This window comes from Macrobrachium nipponense, chromosome 14, assembly GCF_015104395.2.
Source record: "Macrobrachium nipponense isolate FS-2020 chromosome 14, ASM1510439v2, whole genome shotgun sequence".
Lineage (NCBI taxonomy): Eukaryota > Metazoa > Arthropoda > Malacostraca > Decapoda > Palaemonidae > Macrobrachium > Macrobrachium nipponense.
The window spans coordinates 33,786,106-33,813,933 of record NC_087207.1 but is presented as its reverse complement, the minus strand read 5'-3'; the positions used below and the strand labels follow the sequence as shown (position 1 = coordinate 33,813,933).

Here is a 27,828-nt window from a genome sequence, read left to right as displayed (position 1 = left end):
TCGTTGCCAGGCGCACGATCATGACAAATTTTAACCTTCTATTACAATAAAAACTACTGAGGCTAGATGGCTGCAATCTGCTACGTTTGATGATTGGAGGGTGGCTGATCAACATATCAATTCGCAGCCCTTTAGTCTCAGTAGTTTTTAAGATCTGAGGGTGGGGGAAAGCCCCCTCTTGAATGAATGCCATTGGCTGTGATATTAGACATACCTTTTCCATCCTGTTGATTACTAAACAAACGTCATTCATCAGGGCTGATATGGTACTCAGGTAGTATTACAAAATTTAAATACTTATGGATAACTATATTGGGAAATTACAATATGTTGAGTAGGAATTACCCATTAAGTGATTGCACTGTATAATTAGTCTTAAGTATTACAAGATATGGAACATTTATATATTTTTATCTATAAAAAAAATTATTTTAATGTCTACTATACAAAATACACATTTTATCAGGTTTCTGTTGAGGTACACAATTGCTACGGAGTAACATGTGGTATACTATTCAGTAAATAATGAGCAATGTTTTACTTTATTACAGGTTAAAACTTGAAATAATTACTTGACAGTATGAATGACATTCAGATGAGGTCAACACATCAGATTTTATATAAATATTATAAGAAAAATTAGATATACAACAGTTTTAATGATGTTAACACGAAGCTCCAAAATAGGATGTACTACAATGTAGTTTATGCTCAATATGCTAATATAGGTATTTAACTGAATGAGTTACATTTAGATGAGGTCAACATATAATATTTTAAATAAATGTTATAAAAAAATAGACCCATAACAATATGAAGAATATGATGTATACTACAATATAGTTACTGCATAATATAGATAATTATTTTGCTGAAAGAATTGCGTTTAGATGAGGTCAAAACATAAGATTTTAAGAAAATATTATAAAAACAAAGTAGAATTACAACAGTTATTTCTTATACTACTAGGTAACTGCCGAATAAAACATACTACAATTTGATTTTGTACAACATGATACATTATATACAAGTCTATTGACTATCTGGAGCAAGCAAAATTTTGGATGCGTATTGATAACCCTTTTCAGCACACTAGGTTGCAGAAAATGCTTGAGTAGGTCAACTTTACTCAGTCCCTGTGGCCTCTAATGAGTAATCTCTCCACACTCCACGAAATAATGACTTAGAGTGTGCTTCCTTAACTCTCCACATAGTCTGCAGCATGTTTCTGATGGACTGACAGCTGGCAGTACCTCCCAAGGGTATCGACTCTGCATCCTTAATCTGCTATACGTTGTTTGCTCTCTTCTGCTCTCCAGTCCACAAAGTTTGTAGTCGGGTGGTTTTCCTCCAGTAATTTCAAGGTATTTTCTTATTGATGAGTGTGTTTCTTTGAGCATCTCTATTCTCTCATTGTATCTTCGCATTATTTCCATTCCAACCGAGTCCTTCAACATACTCAGGGATGATGTCAGTTTCTAAACCACTCTCTCCTTCCTTGCGCCTTCTTTAGCAAGCTCGTCGGCTCTCTCATTTCCTTTGATTCCAATGTGTGAAGGCACCCATATGAATGCAACCATTCTGCCTGCTCGTCTGATCTGTGATAGCAGGTCTATAGCTCTTCTCACTATGATATTTGATTCAGCTTTTCTCGGTGTTAGTGATTGCAGGGCACTCAGGTTATCTGTTGCTATTATGGCATTGTCCTTATTCCTATTTATGATACTCAGGGCAGCTGTAATACCTAGAAGTTTTGACTGTAATATGGAACATCCATCTGATGATCGTAATGGCAGAGACCTCTCCAAAAAAAAAAAGAAAAAAAAATCCTAGGAACTCATTTTGCAAGTCTGCCTGCTTCGTAATATCATTAACACGGTTGCTATCACAACAAATGACTTCGCCTTCGCTCTGGCAACTGACAATGATGTAGGAAACGAAAGTTCTAAAGCACCACCTGTGTGGTTTCCCAGCCTTGCAAGAATAAGCTCCAGCAGAGAAGAAACCCTCAACTTATTACGTTTCCATTACTGGCAACGCATTAGCCGATATACATTCATTTCTAGTGTACTTCGGTAAGGGGATTTCTGTCAGTCAAATAGTGTAATTATCAGTATTTCATCAGATAATACGACAAAATGATAAAGTTTGCCGAAACCTGAGTTAGACGAAGTCAGAATTGCTTTTAAAAAAATGTTGAGATGTTCTCGAGTTATTATTATTATTATTATTATTATTATTATTATTATTATTATTATTATTATTGCAGGATAATTCTTTGGCTGCTTTGTGCATTGGGGAGAGGGGTGGCGTCACAGGGAAACGAAAATGTTGAAGATCAGCATCTCAAGACTATTGGATCATACTTCCAGAACAACGAGAACGGTAAGAGACTCATACTCGTTCATGAGAGAGAGAGAGAGAGAGAGAGAGAGAGAGAGAGAGAGAGAGAGAGAGAGAGAGAGAGAGAGAAATTGAAATTGACTGGTAATCTTCATTACTAATTTTTGTAGATTATTTAAAAGAATATCAATGTAAGATATCACTTAAACAAAGAAATAAAAATATGAATACACACATATACATATGTAAATAACTATTTATATTTATCTCGCATTAGTATGCCATATAGTATAAAGATCGTCAGTACTAATCTTCGTAGTTGATTGAAAAAATGTAATGTAAGATATCAATGAAACAGACAAATACAGACACACACACATGTATATATATATATATATATATATATATACATATATATATAATATATATATATACACATATATATATATATATATATATATATATGTATATATATCATACATATATAATATATATATATATATACATATACAGTATATATATATATACTTATATATATATATATATATATATATATATACATGTATATGTATATATATATATATATATATATATATATATATATTATAATATATATATAGTATATATATATATATATTATATTATATATATATATATATATATATATATATATATATATATATATATAACATTATTATTATGCTACATAGTATTAATGGATTCTATTTCGTATTTTTCAAGGTATAATGAGTTTCCTCAATAACCTCAACATTGGAAATACTCTGAATTTGGGTAAGTAAAGTCCTAAGTTATTAGTCAGTAACTGGACAGTATTAACAAACGTTGTTTTATGATTTGCAAAGTATAATGAACCTAAAATCTAGATAACATTTTTATAATTCACATGTTACGTACCATATATCATATATTTCATATCAAGTACCAATGACTTCTTTAGATTTGCTCTTCACTAAATTTAGGGTGTACAGTAATTAATAAATAAGTGGATTTAGTGTTAAATTAATGTAGCTAGCCAATCCTCTTGTTTACAAATTTAACAACTAGATCTGAGACTATATTTTACAACTTCATTAACTTTTCACTTACTCGGGGAGTGAGCCTACAAACTACTTAGTTGTTGTTGATATCTGGGGATAGGAAAGCCTAAAAAGGTCTGAAAAAAGGTTTCGGGTAGGATTAAAATATACAGGAATTTTAGGATAGGATATTTATGGTTTCTTTATTAGAACGAAAATATAAAAGATTAATAGTGTGCATGTTAAACAGTACAGAACAACCGTGTCTCTATTATTCTTAGATAAGGGAGCCCCATGGGTCATCAAAGAATGAGATAACCTGACTTTCGTATTTTCCATAAATGCAGGGAGGGCCCACACGGTCAGATGTGGCGGACAAAGTAGCTCCCGACGAATCACGTGGCAAAGCGACAGTTACCCTAGAGAGACGATGCTCCCTCGATGGTGTACCCTTCGCGTCTCGCCCAGATCTTCAACCTGCGGCTACAGGTGAGTATGCCAAAGCCACCGAATCAGAATTTCATCCCAGGTCCGGATGAAAGATTTTAGCGAGTTTGTTGCTCAACGTCTTTGAGCCCCGATTAAAGAGTCTAGCACGAGTGTCTCTCAATTTAGTAGGGAAACGACGAAACACCAGCAAGGTAGATTCAAATCCCGATTATGAACTGCTAACTAATGAAATTTGTACCGTGGGTGATGGGGTCTTGCGCGAATTGGCGCATTCTTCGAATCAAACCTTGCCTATACGTGTAACATGAGATTAGTTAAGGTTCAAGTATTCTGCTTGTACTTTGAATGTTAGTTGTTACATTCCTGAATACATTTGACAAAATGATATATATATATTAATATATATATATATATATATTATATATTATATTATATATATATATATTACCTGCGCCCACCTTTGCAGCCTATATATGTGAAAGTGGGGTAACTCTTGACAATTATTGAGGAAATAGTGCGAGTAACTGTCCCTTAGTGTACCTTAAAATCAAATTGTGAACCAGCAGACTACTTCTAGAGAATGAATGACAGGTTATAACGGCAATTTTGTTTCACTTTCGAGGAAATGGTGAAAAATAGCGAAACAAACTAATAATTTTGTGGTGTGAATTTTTTGCCACTTTCGCCAACGACTCGCAAAGCGGCTGATCTTAGTTAACAGAACAGATGGAGATTAGGGTTCTGTAACTTCCGTGGCCAAGAAACTGGAAAATAACAATCCATCAGTTGATAGGTGATAGTTTCCCCATTGACGTAAATCTTACTCATAAAAGAGAAGGATGTCGGAAAATGTTCAAAGAACGAGTGCCTAGGTAACAAAAAATATAACAATGGATCTACTTACGGTACCAGATTAATGTAAGAATCTAGCGAGTCTTAGTACAACCTTCCAAACTAATAAATGACTATTAATCACTAACAATTTTAGATAAAAGTTAAATTAGTTGAAGTTTGGTGGTTCAGTTCTGCCACAGGCTATTGCCTCTAGATCGGATGTTAGCTGGGTAACCCCAACCCCCTATCACGAAGGGGAGCGAAAGCTGGCCCCGAGAATACTCGGCCAACATGCTACCAACTGTATACTCACTGTATACTTAAATCGTGTATATACCAGCCTTGTTAAAAAACGAAGGTAGGGGCATAATTCCTGGTCCACCCCCACGTCAAAGTATAAGAAATGCGTTGGATATTAGTTTAAATAATTGCAGTACTAACGATTTTTGTTTGCGTTAATTCAAGTAAGCACTGAAATCCTTCGTGAGCATTCTGCTGTCAAAATGACGTAGCAGTTTACAAGTTGTCAACGAATATGGAATTACAGAATGGCTGTCTTTTTATCGTCTCTAGAAAGTGAATCGTAAATGCCATTGTTATAAATGAATTCATGAGTTACTCTAGACGGTACCATTGGATTGCAAAATACAGCCATCGAAGGACTGGACGTCAAAAAAAAAAAAAAAAAAAAAAAAAAACATTCATTGGGATGACCCGTACGTCATCGCAAGCTACAACAATTCTAGTCAGTGTGTATCGTTTCCCATGATTGGCATTACCTTGCCGTTTCTAGCTCCGTAGCCTAAATGAAAGCTTTCTTTGTTAAACTCTGTATTTTGTCTAACAACACTCAAGCACGCCTACAATCCTGTTTGTCTTTAATTTCAAAGGGCCCTGCTTTGATAAATGACGGCCACGACGTTTTGTTTTCTGATGCTTTGGACGTTTGAGTCAGCTTTATATATTCTTGTTTGTAGAATTACCAATTCTTCCTCTTTAGCGTCCTTTTAATCTTCTTGTTATTCTTCTTCTTTTTTTTGTTCATTATAATGTGATCAAATTCTTTACAGACAGAAGACAGTCAGCATGATTTACTGTAGCTGTGGCTAACACACATTTGTTCACAGCACCGGAAAAAAATTTTCGTATAAATAATTTGAACGGGAAAAAAATCAGGTTAAATAAAGTAGCAAACGATCTGCAGAGAAAATGAGAAATATTAATCAAAATACAAATATTACTAACAAAACAAATATTAATGAAAGGCAAATTAATAGAATATAAAATCTAACAAAATGCAATTTCATCTCTCATATCTGTGCTTACTACCTATCACGCAATTTATTTTTCCTTTCTGTTCGTTCGCCTTGAAACCTAAAGACCAGAGCATTGATTATAACATAACAACTTGTTAACTTTTGTTAAAACGTTTATCCATAGCGTATTACTTTCACTAAGTTCATCAACAACTCATGAAATTCATAAATGACAAATACGACCGTTACTCCTGTTGATTAATAACTCATTATGTTTAATATTAAAATAGTAAGGTCATTAACAGTATATCAAATTAATGAAATAAAAATGAGAATCACATATAACAAGCAATTGTCATCACTAATAGATTAAGTGTTAATAACTTATAAAATATATTAGAGAATTAATTATTGAGTTAACTATTTAACGTATTTTCGTACGAAAACTGTGTTTGGCAAACTGTCACTGTATGTTTATCTGCGACTGTCAAATTTTGAGGTTAGATTGCGCTTGAGAGAGAGAGAGAGAGAGAGAGAGAGAGAGAGAGAGAGAGAGAGAGAGAGAGAGAGAATATCTTATGATTACTATATCCGTGGTAAAAAAGGAAAACAAAAGCACAGTAAAGAATATGAAAAAGCTATTGTGAAAATTCCAATGGAAAAAAAAGGAGACTAAAACGAAAATTTAGGAGCTACATATCCACAGTTTTTCTTCTTTTATTAGTTATTTTCTATATTTGTTTTTCTAACTGTGGGGACAAATTATATCAATGCCGAGCCATTTTCATTCATTCTTCATGAAAAACCTGTTGCACTTGGGCAAGAAGATTGTGAATGAATTTGGATCACTTGAAAGTTCAGTCGTATATATGATTCTTATGATATTGTTCCAGACTTGTTTCTTACTGCTGTCAGTAATCCCTTAGAACTTACAGATACTCCTTTAAATTCAAATTATGAATGTCATCAAAATTTCGGAAATGTAATGAAAGGTCGCTCATGAGCGCCAGAGGCAGGTTGATCAATGTCCTAGGACTAATATTTCTTTGGGGTCGTTACCTTTATGATATTTATGACCCTTTGTTCATGTTTTAACGGTCATCACCAAAGGGCTTGTACGAAACACGCTGCAAAGGTGGATACATATCGGGACACTTACACCCAAGCCCACTCTCCACCCATATAAGGACCAGGGAGAACTAAGGAGTGGCTGCTGATCACTCCCATCCCCAAGTTCACAGGGATGGGAGTGATCAGCAGCCACTCCTTAGTTCTCCCTGGTCCTTATATGGGTGGAGAGTGGGCTTGGGTGTAAGTGTCCCGATATGTATCCACCTTTGCAGCGTGTTTCGTACAAGCCCTTTGGTGATGACCGTTAAAACATGAACAAAGGGTCATAAATATCATAAAGGTAACGACCCCAAAGAAATATTAGTCCTAGGACATTGATCAACCTGCCTCTGGCGCTCATGAGCGACCTTTCATTACATTTCCGAAATTTTGATGACATTCATAATTTGAATTTAGAGGAGTATCTGTACACAAGTCTGGAACAATATCATAAGAATCATACGACTGAACTTTCAAGTGATCCAAATTCATTCGCAATCTTCTTGCCCAAGTGCAACAGGTTTTCCATGAAGAATAGAGGAAAATGGCTCGGCATTGATATAATTTGTGCCCACAGTTAGAAAAACAAATATAGAAAAACAAATATAGAAAATAACTAATAAAGAAGTTTAGACGAAAGCAAATGAGTTAACACGACAATAAATCACGAGAATTCACATTAACTATTTGTTCGTAAAATTGTCGTAATATATATGGAATGTACTTGGTTTATGAGAATTTTCACATTCCATTTTACTTGTTATATGTTCTTAATAGTTATCGTCATGATTCCGAGAATATCAGTTCAAATGGCCTCCTTTTCCTTCCTTCTTGCAGAGTGCACTTCGAAGACGTCGATACGGCTACGCCACGGCGCGACTCAATAACAGAATGCGACGTGACCACTCCGTCCTTTAGGTTGGCACATGGAAGGACCGTCTCCTGGCCCCTCTGCTCTGGATTGACAGGTTTCGAAGGTATGAAAACAGTCTTCGTTACAAGACCGAAGATAATTCAGGCGAATGAGAACCGAATTTTCAGTAGGGCTGATCATGCAAATGGCATCATCATGTTCATTTATAAAAGACAGACATAAAGTATGTACCCGTGGCTCCATACAGGCACATGCGAAAAAAAAAAGTCAGAAGACATCTCACTTTTATCAGATCTTCTAGTACACGGATTCAGACAGTATCTTCTAAGCTAGGGTCTAGGTATACAAGCAGGCACAATCACACGCAAATGTATAAAAGAAATCTCCTCACTGTGAATGATGCTGCACATTTCGACAGGTGGTCCTTTATGGAGCTCAAGGAAAAGTAGGTCTAATCCAGTAGCCAGCAGGCCGGGAGGTAAAAGTAGAAGCTCAGAGATTTCTAATGTTTTATGACGAAGGAAAAATGTTATAATTCGTGGCAACTAGAGAGTGAACACAAAAAGTCAATCAAGAGCAGAGCCTGGATAATGGAAAGTCAATGAGTTGATAGAATCGAAGAGATCGAGGACCTACTTTCATGAACCAGTTGTCTAGGAACCGCTCTTACCTCCTGTAATCTCCTGTTGAATTTAACCTCGATTCAGCCTTCAAATGTGGCTGATTTCTTCAAGTCTGACTTGGTTTCACAAATCCTATGCTGGAAATGTAAAGTAACATTTTGTTAACATTTGCTCACAGAACTCTCGTTAAACTCATTTACATTTATGATTACAGTGCTTTCTTTCTATAAACAAAACGCCAATGGACGTGCATCTTAACGCCATTTTCTAGCCCAGGTCCGAAGTAAACAAGAATAAACGAGAGGAAAACAGAAACAAGAAGAGAATTCCAAAGCATGACAATATGAGTTATATATAAAAACTGATAGAGACTAGGGGTGAGAGATGTGTATTTCTGGTGATAGAAGTTCACTCTCGACGTAGTTCGGAAGTCACATAAAGCCGTTGGTCCCGTTGCTGAATAACTACTGGTTCAATACAACGTAAAAACACCATACAAACAAACAAACAGACAAACAAACAATGCTGATCGATGTAGTCTGAAAGAAGGCCAGGCTCCTCAAAACAACTGCAAATCTAAATTCTCCAACTGATTTATTACGGACTTCCTAATAGATTGTAGACAGTTTTCCACTCGAGCCTCACTGTGTACTATTTCTCCTGTTCAACCCTGTTCTAAGTCCGGTATAATAATAATAATAATAATAATAATAATAATAATAATAATAATAATAATAATAAGCTAAATTCTCCAACTGATTTACTAAGGACTTTATGAGAACGAATAATAACTCGGAGGACTTTCACCAACTATTTAGCTTCGCATTTCTGTAATTTGTTTTCTTTCTCTTCACTTGAGGCATATGAAAATCGCTATTTTTTTCCTTATTTATAATTTTCTCTGCTTTTGGAATTGAGAGGGTCTACTCCGTAGCAAATGTGATGACTAAATTATGTGAATGAATATATGAATAATAACCGTCAACTACGTCAGCGATAATAACGACAGTAATAATATGTCCGTAGTCTAGATGCAATGATATACGGATTTGATGGGTATGATTAATGCCTTGAAAGATATTTATATAACTTTGAGAGAATATGAAAAAGTCATGATGGCTGAATGTAGCCTGGAGTAAAGCAATGCTGGCTCTCTCTCTCTCTCTCTCTCTCTCTCTCTCTCTCTTCTTCTCATCTCTCTCTTCTCTCACAATTTAATAACTGAATATTTTTTCTTTACATTGCTTTAATGAGAAGTTGCGACAGCAGCGGAACGTAGGTACATAAATGCAGATACCCTGTATCCTAAAACAAACGAAAAGGTAGATACTCTCAAGACAGAAGTAGTAGTATTTTCCATTAACTCGTAATATATATGGTACATATATATGTATGTATGTATATATATATGTATGTATTTATATATGTATATGTCTATATGCATATACACACACGAATATATACTATATATATATATATCAAATTCTGTTTTCTACTAACTCAATCTTAATTACAGGCTGTGCTTTATAATTTTATCTCAATAAGTTAAGCTGGTAACTTCATCTTGATTTTGTTATGGGGCAGCAAACAGTCTCTTGTTATGAAACGAAAATAAAGTGCAAAGTTAGCAGCTTTTCTACTTTTGTGGCTCATCATTCACAAACGAAAATCTGATCCTGTATCACGAACTAATTACGTAAGTCTTTCGGAGATCTTGTCTTTGTATTCATGAAGAGGGTCTGCAGTCCATTCGTGATGTGATGGCCATGGTCACTCTTCTGTTTCCTGCACGTTGCTACCATGCTTCCTTATGGTATCTGCATTCACATTTCGTTTCGTCTTTCCACTCTCAGGTATCGTGGAAATGAAGGCCTCATCTGAGGAGGGCGAAAGGGACCCGATCACCTTCCTGCTCACTCTCAATCCAACTGTGCCTTCGGCCTTCAGCATCAACGTGGAGGAGATCGCGTGCGGCAACCTGACTGGCAGTTACAGATGTAAGTGCGCCACCAAGAGGTGGTTGAATATTAGTAGAAGGATTATGAAATCATTTCGGTGGAAAAGATAGTATGAGTGATCTCTCTCTCTCTTCTCTCTCTCTCCTCTCTCTCTCTCTCTCTCTCTCTCTCTCTCTCGTTTTATATATATATACAATATATAGGATATATATATATATATATATATATATGCTTAAGCAATCACAGTAGATGCACGTGACTTCATTAAATAAGCGAATACCACAGGAAAATAATAGGCAGAAATCAAAGCACTTTCGTCTTCATTAAGACAATCCTTCTTATATATATATATATATATATATATATATATATATATATATATATATATGTATGTATGTATATATATATGTATATATATGTGTGTGTGTATGTATATGTGTGTGTGTGTGTGTGTGTGACATGATGACTTCTTAACCTCTCGGTATCTTCACAGACTTTGCATATGTTAGTCAATAACAGGTCTTTAATCCGAAATGCAGATAGAATTAAGAAACCCCAAAAGACAGTGCCTTTCCTTACCCCCACTCCAACCTAGTGTTGAGAAGTGTTCGATTCTGGACTCTGGCAAAAGGGGTTGTTGCATCATTTGATCCACATTTTAGGTTCAACGCCTCGCAGTGACGAACTAATCTAAAAAGTGTGACGTCATCGAGAAGTTACGTCATTGTGGCTATTACAATTGCATATGGTGCAACTGGTAAAAAAATAACTAGAAAAAGGCTCTCTCTCTCTCTCTCTCTCTCTCTCTCTCTCTCTCTCTCTCTCTCTCTCTCTCTATATATATATATATATATATATATATATATTATATTATAGGATATATATATATGTATATATATACTACATATTTATATTGTATACTCTCATTATATATATATAATACAATTTTATACACATTCTCATAAGTACAATTAAAATTAAGCATGCATTTACATAATAAATTTCTATTGTACTGCCTCATGTTAAGTTCAAACCCTCAAAACAAACAAAGGTCTCAAGTGACCGTTTAAATTTCGAGAGGTTCTGCCCCATGTAGATTATTATTTCTCGCACTTTACCAGACAGCAACTTTCTCCCTCAGCTCTGAAATTATCTCATCTTTCTCAGTCGATCTGTTGCTTTTATCTAATGCCTGCAAAATCAACTGTCCGGTCTGTCCCACCAAATGTTCCATTACATAACTATGGTACCTTTCCTTCATTTATTACTAAACATAAATCCAGTTTTCTTTCTGAGTCGATCGACTGGTTATTTTTTTGTACTATTTGGTATACAACAAGGCGTGTCCGACCTCCAGCTTACTTGTGTCACGTGCTAAAATCTACGGTCATTGAAATAACGCTTGTTTCAGCAACGAAAATTAAAATAAATATGCTTTATTTTATGAAGAATAATTGTTCTGTTTTTTTGAACATGCACACTATTTACTTTTTACATTTTCATTCTCATAAATAAAATCTTAAATATCCTGTCCTAAAATTCCTCAGTCTTTAACTTGACGCGAAACACCTTCTTCGGACCTTTTCAGGCTCTTTCATAGACCTTTCCTACCCCCAACAAGAACAACAACAACAACAACAAAGTAGTTTGTAGGCTTAATCCCTGTGTAAAATAAAATGTTTGTTTCTATACTTTATCTCACACTTCTGCTATTATTCAGGAGGTCATCTTCTTCCCTGGTTATTTCTTGTATCACCTGAGCTTAGAGATCAGTTATTCAATACCTTTCTTCACTTTCAGCCCCAAACCACTGCGGGATTAAAAACCCTTCCGATAATTCTCGCCAACGGGCTCTCCGGCAGGAGGACGAAGATGGCAGAACTGAGCTGAGCGCCTCAATCAAACAAGGACGCAGTGAGTTTACCTTGAACCTTCATAATTCTGGCGCCCCATTTTCTCTTCCGCGTATCTTATTTTAGAGGTGGTGGATTTGTCACATCTCGAGCTGTTCTTAGACTTACTAGGTGGCTTCGTGATAGACTTGCGTTCTTCTTACCCAGTGAGACATGCCACACATAATTTGATACATTACGTGAGTCACATCATCTGTCCAAAGTCAACTCTGATATGCGAATATTTTCATCCCTGAGTGTAAACAGTAGCTATTAATTATGTGATCTGTTACTAGCCGTGCCTGAGGCGGAAACCGGCGCTGAAGACGAAAAGCTCTCAGCAATTCCCACAGTCAAAAATAGCAAGAGAATCGAGATTGACGAAGATTCCGACGCTGAGGACAGTGACGCAACAAAGAGGCAGCGCTCCCCCGAGGAAAAGATCAAGAAAAGGCTGATGAAGATCCTCAAGAGGAGAAGCGATCCTTACTCCAAAGGTAAGCTGATAATTAAGGCTAATAACAACGGGTGATATTGTCTTCTCCGGAGAGAAATATGCTTATACATCGTCCGTAACAGGAGAGATGAAATTAAGATTAGAAAATGGTGCTTCTGTATGAAACATCTATAGATAATGCCATCTCTTAGAGCAGTGGTTTCCAACCTGTGGGGCGCGCCCCCCTGTGAGGGTTCGAAGGGCTGGCGGGGAGGTCCGCAAATGGTTGATGAAGCGGATAATTATATCTGGAAACTATTAGTTATGATGGAATTCAGGATTTCAAAATACTGAGAAAATATTTCATATATATATATATATATATATATACATATATATTTATATATATATATATATATATATATATATATATATATGTGTGTATATATATATATATATATATAAAAAAAATATATATTCTATATATATATATATATATACACACACATATATATAGTATATATGAATATATATATATATATATATATATATATTATATATTATATATATATATAGATATAGATCTATAATATTGTGAATTATTGACATGTGCCGATAATGCCAGTGAATTACAGTATCTAAGGAAGTGGGTGGGGCGCAGATAATGTGCCATTCAATAAAGGGGGACGAGAATTAGAAAAGGTTGGAAACCACTGTCTTAGAAGGTCGGGCTCTTCCTTTTTACCTCCTATTTAATTTCTTTCCTGGGCGCTAAATTTCATTAACCATAGGCCTAGGCCTTTGCTCAAAGGAAAGCAGCGGCTTCATGAGAGAAAACTGTAGCTGTGACAGAGGCCATCTCCCATCCTTCTGCAAGAGGTTCTTTGACTTTCTTCTGGATGAAACCTCACTCGTTCTCCTTCTCCACTATTTTTCTTCTTTTAGGGCCTGGGCTATATCAAGGTAAAGTCTCTTTGCCTTGGATTAGATAAGGGTAGTAGGATTCCAACCCCGTCGGTCTCTGCCAGGTCCATCGAGAGAAACAATAGAACGACGATTATGAACTGACTTTTGATTTGTAACATAATCTCTGTTGCTAAATAAAGGTGGATTTATGCCACGTAAGATGTTCCATTGAGCATCCTGTGCTAATCATAGATACTTTACTCTTGTGCTCTCGTTTATCAATTCTTAACAGACGCAAAACAAATAATGTCTGGATAAAAGTAACGTATGGCTATTAGGGTAAAAGTTAGATATAAAAATTAACGTACGACTTTTAGGTTGAATCTAAAATTATAACGAAGGATCTTCTTACAAAATTATGAGGATCGATAAACGGCTTGACTTGCACACAATGGTGGGGTAAATAACATTATTATGTGCAATTTTTTGCGAATCATAGGTTCGGCAGTCAAGGATGGTAATAAAAATTACAATAAAAGAGGGAATAAAAGAGCAAATAAAGGATAGTGCTTGTACTAATTTTTGTATTTGTATAGTTATCCTAAATGCGATTTTTAAAGATTTTTTTTAACATTTGTGGCTTGCAAGTTTCTGTTCAAATAAATTGAGGAGGTAGAAGCTCCCTTTGTCCACACAACACCGATGTGTAATAGTTTCCTATACTAAGTCTCTCTCTCTCTCTCTCTCTCTCTCTCTCTCTCTCTCTCTCTCTCTCCTCTCTCTCTCCTCTCTCTCTCTCTCTCTGAATGGAAAAGCAATAGTGAGGCTGTGACATCCTATATTTTTGCGACGATCTTGTGCCATTTTCTGCCTTTACCCAGCAAACCATAAATATGGTACGGACCATTCCGAGACATCAGGTCAGATAAAGGTTCCCAAGATGAAGAGCCTGTTTCCCATACAGAGGAGAGAGAGAAAAAGACCATTGAAGGTTCTACATACTTACGTCTTCAATTTATTTCTTAGTTTTTATGTAATGGAAAAAATTCCTAGAAGATCCCTTTCAGCATTTACCTCACAAAAACACAATACAAAAACCAGGACGACTCAAGCTTAAGGTCTCTTTGCAAACCTGAAATTGCCGGGTAAAAATACTCGTAATGAATGATATTACAGTGTTGTAAATATTGTCAGGTTTGTGGCTTTGAACCAGTCCTTAGACTCGCAAGTAAATGCCATTGCTATTATCAGTAAATAAAAGCTCCGAATTAAGTTATGTTAATTAGTTTTCGGTCACTATAACATAAGATGTAGAATTGTAATATTCGTCATGAAAATCCCGAACATCATTGCGTATGTTCGTATCTAAAAAACTGAAGTTTAACCTGCAATTTTCTCTTGATTTCTCTCTGATCAACTGAACAGCTTTAACGAAACGCCTCCGTGGTGACGAAGCAGCAGTGAACACCTCCCCTACCTGGGCCGTTGAGGAGGAGGCAGAAGTCAACGAGTATCCTTGGATGGTAAGCGCCGTTTTTTCTTTTCTAATGCTATAGCATAAGACCACCTTAACCCCACCATTTAGCGTTCACTGCTTGTTTCCTGTATGGGTAAGAGATGACTTTGCCAAAATGTTTCTTTGAATTAATTGTCTGTACCAGTCAAACGTTCTTTCAAAGAACGTTTGTAATTCGTATCACACTCGATTCTCTACAAAGTCTTTATTTCTTATTTTGATTCAGGCTTTTGATCGAGCAATCTTTTATTTTTCTTCATTTCTTCCTTTCCACAAACCAAGCTTTCGTTCATTTTCCCTAATGTAAAGGCAATTTCTTTACAATATCAAAACATATCAACCTTTTTAAGATCAGCACTAAAAGAGAGAGAGAGAGAGAGACGGGTAATGTATTTCGGAGAGAAAACTTGAGAGCAGAATTCGCTCGTTGGTTGCATTTCAATGAATATCAACTCAGGGTGTCTATCATCAGTTTCACCAGCATGTACATAGTAAAACAACCATTTTCTCATTTTCCACGCTTCCTTCTTCATCTTCCAGGACTAATTCTCCCCGTTTGAGAAAATACCATCTTTTCTGGAACCTGTATTCGCGACGGCATCCTCGTTACGCCTGTTGTTGCTCCTCTTTTTCAGGTAGCCATCAGGAGGTCTAATTTCAGCGACGGCGGAGGAACCTCCTCGGCAGATGAAGCGATACCTTCCCCCTGCAGCGGTGTCCTGCTGAGTGACATCCACGTCCTGACGTCGGTGGAATGCCTGATCACCTATACTTCGTAAGTGATTCCTATTGTGAATAATAGTCTGTTATCGGTAACATTGTAGTTTATTTTGGACGTGGTCATTGCGGTACGGAGCCCTCGGGTCTATGAAACGCATACTGATATTATTATTTAGTTCAGAGAACCAAAGTGAAAGGAGGATGTGAATGAGGGTGAGAAATAATAAAAACAGAAATCTAGCCGCGAGGGAGGAGACAGGGAAAGAGATGGAATTCCCTACTTTGGCTTCCCTCCGTTTTGGTGTAAGAATGGTACCGTTTAATTCAGTACCAAGAGACATACAAAGGTCCTCCTCAAAAAGCCGTCAGTGTTAATGATTTCAGAGGAATGACCATGTAGTCTTGCAGTGATTTAATCATCAAACGTCTGAGATGTCGACAGCCCTCATTAAAATTCCGAGGCCATAGATCACATTTGTTCACCCTTTCCAAGCGATCCTACTCAGTAGGGCATTTATGTAAGGTATATGTTTTCCTGAGGATTGGCGCCCTCACAGGATCGAAGGGTGCGTTCAGTAAAGGCCCTTACATGGAGAAAATACTATTTTTTCCTAGTTGACTCAACCATTTTGGGCTCTTGTGTATGGTATATTCTTAATACCTCTCCCAGCGGCAAAAAGACTTTTTTCTGTCATTCAACCCATCTACGATGGGTGATAAAATACGGGTGCAGAAGTGGAAAATTTATATGTACTATTTGTTCAGCAATATTAGAATAAGGGCGATTTTTATACATACCTACTACAGAACCTCTTTGTGCACAATATTATCAGTTTGTCCACAACTTAATTTCAAGTTGGCAGAGTTAGTTGCTCTGCTCATCGCCACATACAGTTGGCCATGCGTGAACATGAGTGACGGCAGAAACACACCAACACGATCCAAAGTTTGGCCCTGCGACTTTTTTGCAGTGAATGAGAAGGCCAGGTTGATGGGAAACTGCCTGCGCCGTAACTGGAACGGAAACTGGTTGTCCAAAGGCATCAGAGGAATCCAGGGGATGAACAGACGTTTGCCCATGTGAGGGCCCGTTGCTATCACTGCTTCGATGACGTGGGAGTTTATCTCCATATCGGTGTACCTCGTTCCGTTGCAATGTCCATTGGCAGGACCGAAATTCCGAAGCAACAATACTGGGCAGTACTTCTTCAACATTATTTTGTGCACTGGCAGTCCCGATGGATTTAAGTTATTCAAAAAATCTTGCGGATATTGATGATAATTTTCATCTTCTATTGTGTCCGAGCTGAAATATTCGCGACTTTCTCCGGGGAATTTGTACAGAAATTATGTATGAAAATTCGTAAAGTCTACGGGAATAACCAGCCTCGTTTCACGGCCAGAAACAGCTGTTTCAGGGAATCCCTTCTCACCCCCACCCCCTACAAAGGAGGGGGGTAGGTTGGATGAAACACCATTACAAACCATCTTAGGGGACCCCAACATAACCCTGCCAAGTTTCATGCCCATCTGACCAGCCGTTTGGCCGTGATTGAATGACACAGACAGACAGACATTACGCCCATTATATTATGATGTGAGTGACGGCTCCGTGAAAGTCTCTTAAAAAAAAGTTTAACCTTTTTGGCATATATCCAAAATGCAAGGCATTTTCTAGATACCTCGCCTCCATAAAATAAGACGATAATGTTTCGTAAAGTGGACTGTGGCCAGGCATTGATAATAATAATAATAATAATGATAATAATAATCCAGGTTTTATTGAAAATAATGGCTATTTCAGCCGCATTTATTTTGCAGAGAAGTTTCTCTATTCTTCTTATTACTGACTTTTCTCCTCTACTCAAATTGGCTATTAAAACGCCAAATTGGGGGAGTCATGTAAAAACCATGGTATTTGTCAAATTGTATTTTACACTACCACGTTTTTGACATGAATCCCCCATTCGGCGTTGTAATAGCCAATTTGAGTACAGAAGAAAAGTCAGTAATAAAAAGAAGTAAAGAAACTTCTCTACAAAATAAATGCGGCTGAAATAGCTATTATTTTCAATAAAACCTGTATAGATGAAGGTCTTCTTCCAGCAAATAATAATAATAATATTTTTTTGTGTGTGTGTGATTCCAGTGGCCACAGGATCGCAGCTACCAGCCTGTCCGTGCTCGTCGGGGACCACGACCTCAACACCAGAAAGGAGACGGAGAGCCGCGAGGTGCCGGTGGCGAAGGTCATCTTCTCCTTCGACTATTCTCCCGTCAACTACCGGGAAAGCCTGGCTGTCGTTAAGCTCAAACAAGCCGTGAGAATGAACAGGGCCGTCAGACCTGTTTGCCTTCCGCTGAGATGTGAGTTACATTTGGGACTTTCCCGGGAATTTTTGGTCTTTGCCGAGATAGTAGACGCATCCGTGCTCATTTCTGCTGTTAATGTATAACGTATTTTCTTTTACTTCTTGAATTGATTATGCTTGTTTCTTTATTATTTCTCGTGTACTTTACCGGTTTTTCCATTCGTGTTATTTTTTACCTTTTGTATTGTTTTATATGACAGGTTGTTTCATATGAATGTGAGTACAGTGACAACAACAATAATAATAATGAGTCTAAATATACATAGCTATAAGTTGAAGTGAGAACCTTTCTGCAGAGAGAGATAAGAAAAAAGTAATCGAGTCTACGCTAATCATTTCTATTCACAGATGCACGGTCAGTTTCAAAGCTTTATTGGGTCATCAAAGTCGCATCCGAACATTCGAACTCGGTGGAAGATGGGCTTTTTCTTCTTTTCGGTCTTTAATGAAAGATTGCTGGTTAATGTGTCAACATTTAAGAAAGCGTATATGTTTTTATGATAAAATACGAGTGGCTCTTTCTTGTTTGTCCGCCCCGGGTGGGGGAGGGGTAGGAAGGGGATCGGGAAGGTAGGGGAGACATGACACATCCACCCTCCTCCATACTTGTCTGTCTGCCTCGGGTGGGGGCGGAGTAGGTAGTGGGTTGGGAAGGTATGGGAGACATTACACATCCACCCCCCCCCTCCTCCAAACTTGTCTGTCCGCCTCGGGTGGGGGTGGGGTAGGTAGGGGATTGCTAGGGAAGGGGAGACATAACGAGCAGCACCTGGTTCCAGTGCAGCGTAGCACGTGCCATCAAGCTCGTAGTAGGATATAAACACCCATAGAACTGATAAATCCCTAAGCGTCTTCTGCTAGAAACAGAAAAAAAAAACCTGTTAGGTTAGCACCCTCGTCATTAAATGCTCGTTGAGCACCAAAGCTAACCAAACACATGTACAAAAGTTTAAGCTCATGTAGTGTCAAGTGAAATATTTTATTTCTTTTCTATTTGCCGTATCTGTTGCAGCACTTCCTTTGTTTTCGTAGTTTCTTTGCGATTTTAGGAAAATTCACGAAAATAGGTTTAGTATGCGACTAGCATGGTATACCAGTTTATACATTATGAATTATTTCTTATATTTTGTATATTGTTTGAAACAGTGCAAAAGGTTTTTCGCTTTTTCTGTTGTACCAAAGAAAACACTACATTTATATTTATTTTACTGTGCCGTTTTCTCTTTTAACAATATCTTGACAAGAAATAGCCTATCTATCATTCGGATGACATCACTCAGTGTTCATAGCTGGTGTATCTATCAAAGCACCACCTTGAAAATTTCCATAACTCCTCCTCTCCAGACAACACCTTCCTGAGAACCAGTCTCGTGGCCGGGTGGCACAACACAATGGTCAACCGGAGGAAAGTAGCGGCCTCCCTGATGGTGGCCGAAGTGGAATTAGCGGACGAAAGCGTCTGCAACACGACGGTCGCCCGTCTGGACGCCGTTATGCATGGAGTGCGAGCGGAAGAGGACGAAGAAGAGGACTGGGTGGAAACGGTCCCTTCTTTCAACAGAAACGATTATGTCTGCGCGGGAGTCGAAAGGAATGCTAACCCTATCTGTTCGGTAAGTCCAGGGATATTTTTCTAACCCTTTCTTTACTTATCATTCTTTTCTGTTTCTTCGGTCATTAGATTCTTTTGTCTTATTCTTAAGGGCCACTTTTTATTACTTGCCAGTCTTTGTATCTCTATCGTAGAAAAATAAAATGGAAAATGATTAGGGGGACTCATAACCATTTCTGAAATACTTTTGCAGGTGTAATGGATTAGATAAAAATAGTAGATAAGGTTGATACGTCCTTAATACAGATAAAGATGTTATACGTCATTTTAACCAATAACCATTATGATGTCTTTACTTTCACTAAATCTTCTTCGTCTTTCGACCTTATTAATCCCACTGTATAGCAGGATCGGCCGCTCGAGTCAATCTTTTCCATCTATTCGATTTTTTGCATAGTCGTCCCCTAACCACACCTCATCCATATCCCTCACCACATCCATCTGATCCGCTGACGGCCGCCCCCCCCCCCCCCCCCCCCCCCCCCACCACTGGCATCTTCTTAGCTCTCTAGATTGGTTCCACCTCCTCTCTTCTTATTAATTGGCCATAGTATCTCAGACGAACTTCTCTTAGCTCTCTAGATTGGTTCCACCTCAGACGAGCTTCTCTAGCCTTCCCTTTACATTGTATATACCACACATTCTTCTTATATCTTGACCCTCCCTCCTTTCCAGAAGCGATATTCCAGCAATCGATCTCACCATCCTCATCTCGGTTCTTTCCAACAGGCCCTCCTCTTTCCTCTTAAGTGCCCAAGTTTCTGCCCCATATAACAGTACAGGCCTGATAATTGTCTTATAAATCTTCATTTTGAACTTTAATGGCCACACATTCTTATAATATCTGAACTCGTCCTTTTTTCCAGTAGTGATATTACAGCAATCCATTTCTCCATCCTCATCTCGGTTCTTTCCAACAGTCCCTCCTCTTTCCTCTTAAGTACCCAAGTTTCTGCCCCATATAACAATACAGGCCTGATAACTGTCTTATATATCTTCATTTTGAGCTTTAATGGCATTTTCTTGTCTAAAACAACTCCAGTTACTTCACTTCATTTTTGCCATGTTTCTTTCACTATCTGTCTCACTGCTTTCCCAGTACCTTCCTCCTCTGTCATTATTGATCCCAAGTAGTTAAACTCATTGTCCTGCTTTAGCATTGTACCATCTTCTACTTGAATGTTTATTGCTTATGTCCTTCTCTACTGCTTATCATTAGTTCTGTCTTTCCTATGTTTACTTTCAGTCCCTTCCTTTCTAAGGCTCCTTTCCCTGCTGAAAACCTTTCTTACAGTTCTTCTTCTGTGTCTGCTATAATGATTAAATCATCAGCAAACATCAGTTCCCACAGTTCTTCGTTTAGTTTCGCAAAATCATACCCAGATAAATTTATCGATGGAAGTGATTAATGATTAATAATCAAATAACCACTTTTGGATCTGGACGAAAAATCTCATAGTTACACTGCAAAACGTTCTTTCCCAGATCTCTACAGACCACAGTGAAGATTAAACATATTACTTTCAGGCTAAGAATATGAAGGCAAGTGACCTCGACAAGCGTGGCCTTTTCGATAGATATATGCATGTAGAGAAGCTAAATATCATTTTTTGGAGTTAAAACCTCCAACGTTTTTGATAAATTGCACCTCATTGTAGTCACTCCCTTACATTGCTTAACTCATTGGGTACGTAAGAGAGGATGGGGTTTTTGGGGTGGCAACAAGTTAGTCAAAAGAAGATATTAATGGGAGTTGTTGTGACGACGGAAGAAATGAACGCCCACAGATTTGGATAGAAGTATTGGACGAAGTACTGGAACAGAAGGGTCTTCATATCCAGGAGGCGAGAGAGTGCGCGGGAGAAAGAGAGAAGTGAAAGACGCAGTGCGTAGGTGGGTTGAACGGGAAGCAGATGAACTTACTGCTAATGTTGTGGAAGTTTTCTACATAGGACCTCATTGTTTTTACTTTGGGAAGGCCACCTTTTATGAGAAACGGATTATTATTGCGAGGTAAAAAAGAGTACGACTCATGTTATATTACCTTGATTCTTACTACATCAACTTTGGGACCTCAGTGTGATGCACTGGTTCTTGCAACAATCTGCTGTGGTTTGTTGTAGATTTCAATAGCACGGGTCATCTTACTTCATACTCAACCCGCTCCTTTCAATCGTCAAAGCCTTTTCGAGAAATCACATGATTTTCGATCAGTGCGGAATTACATCTTGAAACTCACTTATTCTACCTTCCCAGATTGGCTCAGGAGCGCCCCTCATCCGCCAGGACACGTCCGGTGCCTACTACGTCACGGGTATCGGCACCCCAGTCAACGTCTGCGGGCACGACTTGACCAGCCTCTTCGTGCGGGTCCAACCGGAGTCCAGCTTCCTCAGCCTCGCTCTGAGGAACGAAACGTCCAGGTTTCCGATCATTTGGGCGCTGCCGTAATTTGTTGCGCTGTTGAAATAAAGAGATTTATGTTGTATTTATTAATTTTGTTATTTGGAAACTGAAGTTTCGTAATCATCTGGGCTGGAGGATATATATGATATTACTCTCGAGCGATGGGACATCTTTATTGAAGATCAGTTATTTCAATATTGCACTTGAATGCGCAACTTAAAAGTTCTTGTTTGGATTTTACACTCCCACACACACACACACACACACACACACACACACACACACACACACACACACACATATATATATATATATATATATATATATATATATATATATATATATATATATATGTAAAACGTTACTGTTTAAATAAGTAATCATATATAAGTGACATTTTTTCTCACTTTTATTCTCCTTCCAAACCCTAAGTTTTGTAGAAATAGAAACCACCGCAAATACTGGTAAATCTTTTCTATCTATTTAATTGCTATTGTTATTTGTACTTATTTATGAATTATGTTCAGGGTTGAATAAACCGGTTACAGATATTAGAAGTAACTGTATGTAATTTGTTCATCTGAATATCACGGAATAAAGTTGCTTACACTATAAAAAAAATGTATTCTTTACCTTTGGAATATTTCAGTCATATCCAAAATAAAAACAAATAGGGGCTTAAAGGATTGTCTGGGTTGATATCTAAGCATAACAGTATATATATATATATTATATATATATATATATATATATATATATAATAATATAATAATAATAGTTAAATAGCTTGTTACCTAATTTTTATTGTTTCACATTTTATAAGAAAAGTCTGTTTGTGCTCCTACATGTCAGTTCCTTGAGCTGCTAGATCCACTTTTGGTGAACAAGGACTACAGCTGATGGTCGAAAGCTATGAGTTCCTGTACAAGAAATATATATTTTATGTAACCACAGAAGTTTTCCATCATTGGGGATTGTATCCCCATATATATATGCATACATATATATATATATATATATATATATATATATATATATATATATATATATATATTATAATAGAGAGAGAGAGAGAAGAGAGAAGTAACAATGTTAAATCAAAGCTAAGGGCATGAGGCCTACGAAGGCACTTATCTTTGAGAAGTGGAATAAGAAACGCGAGCAAAATTTGTCTATAAATTCGGAAAGCTCTTAAGGCATAGTAGTTTTGTGGTGCGTTCCTAGGGAAATGAATATGAGAAGATTAATATAAGCGCAGTACGTCCAGAAAATACAGGCCAAAATGTAATCTTTGCTGAAATTAAAATCAGGCAATTATACTCATACACACATATTTTAATATATATATATATATATATATATATAAATATATATATATATATATATGCGTGTGTATTGTACACATTCATGTATAAATAGTACATATATACATACATAAATCATATATACGTGTATAAATATAATATATATATATGTATATATATATATATATATATATATATACGTATATATCTATCTATATATAAATAGATATAAATATATATATATATATATATATATATAAGTATATATGTATATATATATATATATATACATCTTATATTTACGTGCGTTTTACCGAAAGGTTAAATACCTCTGCACAGAGATAGCGTCAGAAGTGTCAGCCTTCAGGCTGAGAGTATCTATTTCCGAATGTAAATAATATCCCACGTCCAGACCAATATGTTCAGGTTGCTTAAGGAGTCAGGCCTTCCGGCCTTTCTTAATGATTACCCATCCAAGTATGGACCAGGACCAACGCTGTTCAATCTTGCTGACCATATGACTAGGGATATAGTGATAGTGTGTAAATGAGTTCGTGTGGTATTTTAAAAAGTATATCTTAGTTTAACCAGACTACTGAGCTGATTAACAGCTCTCCTAGGGCTGCCCCAAAGGATTAGATATATTTACGTGGCTGGGAACCAATTGGTCACCTAGCAACGGGACCTATAGCTCATTGTGGGATCCGAACCGCATTATATCGAGAAATGAATTTCTATCACCAGAAGTAAATTCTTCTGATCCTGCGTTGGCCGGGGCGAGAATCGAACTTCGGATCACCGGATTGGTGGCCGAGGTCGAAAACCACTTGTCCAACGAGGAACTTCGTGTGGTATGAAAAAATATATTATTTGATACGGTCAGATGGAACCTTGACCTCTGTCACGGGATCGAAATCTTTTATCCTTTGCGTTGGGTCTTTCAGATGGGATGTTTTCTTGCAGCTTCCTATGTTTTACAATCTGTTCAGTCCTTGGAGGCAGTCATGACCCGTGGCAAGCAACGGCCAACTCTTTATAATCCCTGGAAGTTTCGACACCGAAGCCTTCCTTCTGCGATCCTTTCTTTTGTTCCGACCTTTTTTTCCTTCTTAAATGGACCCGGAGATCAGAGGTCAGCGCTCGACGACACGGGAAAAGAATTTACGCTCCCGGGAAACTTTCTTAACTGAAGGGTTTTTCATTGTTTCTCCGTCATTAAAAAGGTAAATCATCAGAAAGTCTCATTAATATCAGAGAGACTCATTCATAGGTGGGTGTTTGCTTTGACCCAGTATTTTTTTTCTATGCGATATCGTTTACAAGGAAATTCGCATTACATTTGGCTTTCGTAAGAGCCTATTTTTGACATGTTTATCTGAATATTCATGTTTACTCTCAACAGAGGTTCCCCAAGCTATCTTCGCAAGACAAGTTGTATATCTGGTAGCTGACCGCAAAAGATTTTTCCTTTAATCTTATTAACTTCGTCGAAGTTCCTGGCATCCTTCTGTGAATCAGATGACATATTTCAAATGACAGTTATCCTATTTCTGAATGAAATGATGTAAGAAAAATAGTTTTTAATCAAGTTTCAAAGGCTAAGCAAGTTGTATTCAAAAGTTAAATTAATACCTAGTCTATCTGGGACGGATTACTTTATTGAATATCATTGTTCATAGGAGGTAGCTCAGTAATCTATGTAATAAAAAGGCCAATGGTGATTAAGCATTACAAGGATGAGTCAATTCCTGTGAACCAATTCTGACTGAAGAGACATTAGCAAATCAAACAAGTTAAAACTTCAACAGTGGTGATGGAAATAAAAAGAAAAATAATTTGATATCATTTAAAAGTTACCGATATCCAAAGGGAACTTTTAAAGACCTGAAGTTATTTATAAAAAGAAGAAGAAGAAGAAGAAGAAAAAGAAAAACTGATGGATACCCATGCAATATTTTCAGGTTCCCTAAAAAAATCTCAGTGAAAACTATAGAAGTAAAAAAATAAAAAAAATAAAAAGGGCATTCCGTAGCATATTCGCAATGAATGGTAACTTTAAGGATGACCGTAAATAATAGAGATTTGGAAGTACTTTTCAGTATGTTGTAACCAATAGATTTATTCAATTATGATAGCTAGGACATTTCTAACAAGACCACAACTTCCTTGCATTTCCAAGTAGGCTGCGATATCTACGATGATTCCAAGCATGATCAAATTTATAGTACATTTTTCGAGTCACGTGATCATAAATACCTAAATTTAGCTCTACTCTTTCCCCAAACCTGTGATCGACCGAATTGCTACATAAAAACAACAGTATCTTGAGCATGTAACTATAGTAGATTCACATCAACCGTGCATCTGATGTCAAGGCCTGTCCCTTACGACGCTCCTGATTAGCTGTTGATAAACCAATCACAGGGCTGGAAACTCTGTCTCTCTCGAGAGTTCACACAGGCAGGATGTATGTTTCACCTCTACTGGGGGATACTTTTGAACCATCAGAAGAGGTGGAACATACATCCTGCCTAAGTGAACACTCTCGAGAGATAGTTTCCAGCCCTGTGATTGGCTTATCAACAGCCAATCAGGAGCGTCGTAAGGGACGGGCCTAGACATCAGATGCACGGTTGATGTGAATTTACTATAGACAACAGTTTGAAAGCGTTTCTTTGGCTTTCAGCTAATCTAGGATTCGTCTTCAGTGATTACAGTTGAATCATCTTGAAGTTTCCCAGATGCATATCATACATTGATGGCATAAAAGTAAACCAGTCCTCTACAAAATCAAGTTTGAAAAAATTTTATTGAAATCATTCATCTTGTACCAATTTTACCGCCTCCCGTCTCTCGCATAACTAATAACGCGTTTGAAGCTTAGCTGTTCATTTCGACTCGACCGAAATCCGCCTCCACTAAATACTGGTGAATTATCCCGAAGCTTCGAGTATTTTTACTGATAACTTCACGATTGACGGCGCAACAGAAGAGCAAAAGATTCGCAATCTCTTTCCCGCGAAGTCGACAAAGCGACTCCCTCTTTATTTATTCATCAAGAAGACAGAAACTCCACGATCCCTTTCGGCATCAAAAACCTTAAACGCGAAAGCGAGAGCTAATGTCCTTGTCGGAAAAAGACGGAAAAAGTATAAATCCAGCAAAGATTATTTCCCTAAACTATCCACTTGGCATCAGATCCTCCTCCGAAGGGCTTTTCAGTGGTTTTGGGGTAAAACCCCTCTTCCGAGATTCCCCAAAACCCCGCACGCAGATAATGACCTCCCTCTCTCGAGGATCTTTATTTTTCATTTTCATTTTCTTTTTAGATGGGTGTCTTGCTTATGCACGCCTCTATCACTGCTTTCTGCCGGTGCTTCTACTACTGAATCCCCCGACCAAATCTTGAAGTATTATTCAGTCTGTGGGGTGTATTTTAATTCTACACACTGCACGCTTGTTTAGATTTACTTGCCGGGATTTCCACTGAGATTTCGAAGGGTTGGATTCTATTACATCTGCGCATCTCTTTTGTTTTATTCTGTCGATTTTGTTTACATCTGTATGTAAGATTTCCTGGATTCTTGTCTTTCTCCAGGACATCTTGCCTAAGTAGAAGTGAAGGTAAATTATATCTTAGGAATTCAATATATGGTTTTGCAGAAGTAGAAGTAGATCATCAATCTGGAAAGTAATGGGTGATTTTATGTTATCCATAAAATGTTCAGAACCTCATTCTCCTCCTCTCTTTTTTCTTATACGGCATCCTTCCGTTTTATCCATTTCAATTTCTTTTCCTTGATTCCTCGCGGTCTATTCTTCCCAACTTTGCCACCTATGACACAGAGTTTCTTCTTCCTTTCATTGTTTTTCATTCCTTTATTGTTTTTGTTCGCTTTCCCATTCTCTGGACTACTCTTACAGTCTAATTTTTTTCCCCAGTCTTCCCTCGCCATTGACCTTACCTACATCATTTTTTACACTTCTACAAGACTTATTCTCATCTTTGCACACACACACGCTCTCTCTTTCACACTCACACACGCTCTCTCTCTCTTTCATACACACGCACAAATACAAGACACCTTCCATCTTCTTCTCCTCAGATATCGTCTTAACATGTGCACACAAACAGACACAGGCACACTCACACGCTTGCGAGCACACTTACAGATACAA

The 27,828-nt window shown here is 37.3% G+C and overlaps 1 protein-coding gene across 1 annotated transcript in view; it reads left to right on the top strand.

Moving 5' to 3' along the window:
* The window catches only part of LOC135226087 (uncharacterized), a 24,997-nt gene extending 2,404 nt beyond the window's left edge, over window positions 1–22,593 (top strand). The window contains exons 2-13 of the mRNA XM_064265545.1: window positions 2,270–2,385; window positions 3,085–3,135; window positions 3,728–3,869; window positions 7,868–8,007; window positions 10,381–10,524; window positions 12,286–12,399; window positions 12,674–12,874; window positions 15,145–15,242; window positions 15,871–16,010; window positions 18,105–18,322; window positions 19,672–19,940; window positions 22,196–22,593. Of these exons, the coding sequence (XP_064121615.1) occupies window positions 2,270–2,385; window positions 3,085–3,135; window positions 3,728–3,869; window positions 7,868–8,007; window positions 10,381–10,524; window positions 12,286–12,399; window positions 12,674–12,874; window positions 15,145–15,242; window positions 15,871–16,010; window positions 18,105–18,322; window positions 19,672–19,940; window positions 22,196–22,390 (1,828 nt within the window). The 3' untranslated portion in view covers window positions 22,391–22,593. The remainder of the gene's footprint in view (window positions 1–2,269; window positions 2,386–3,084; window positions 3,136–3,727; window positions 3,870–7,867; window positions 8,008–10,380; window positions 10,525–12,285; window positions 12,400–12,673; window positions 12,875–15,144; window positions 15,243–15,870; window positions 16,011–18,104; window positions 18,323–19,671; window positions 19,941–22,195) is intronic.
* The last annotated feature ends 5,235 nt before the right edge of the window (window positions 22,594–27,828 follow it).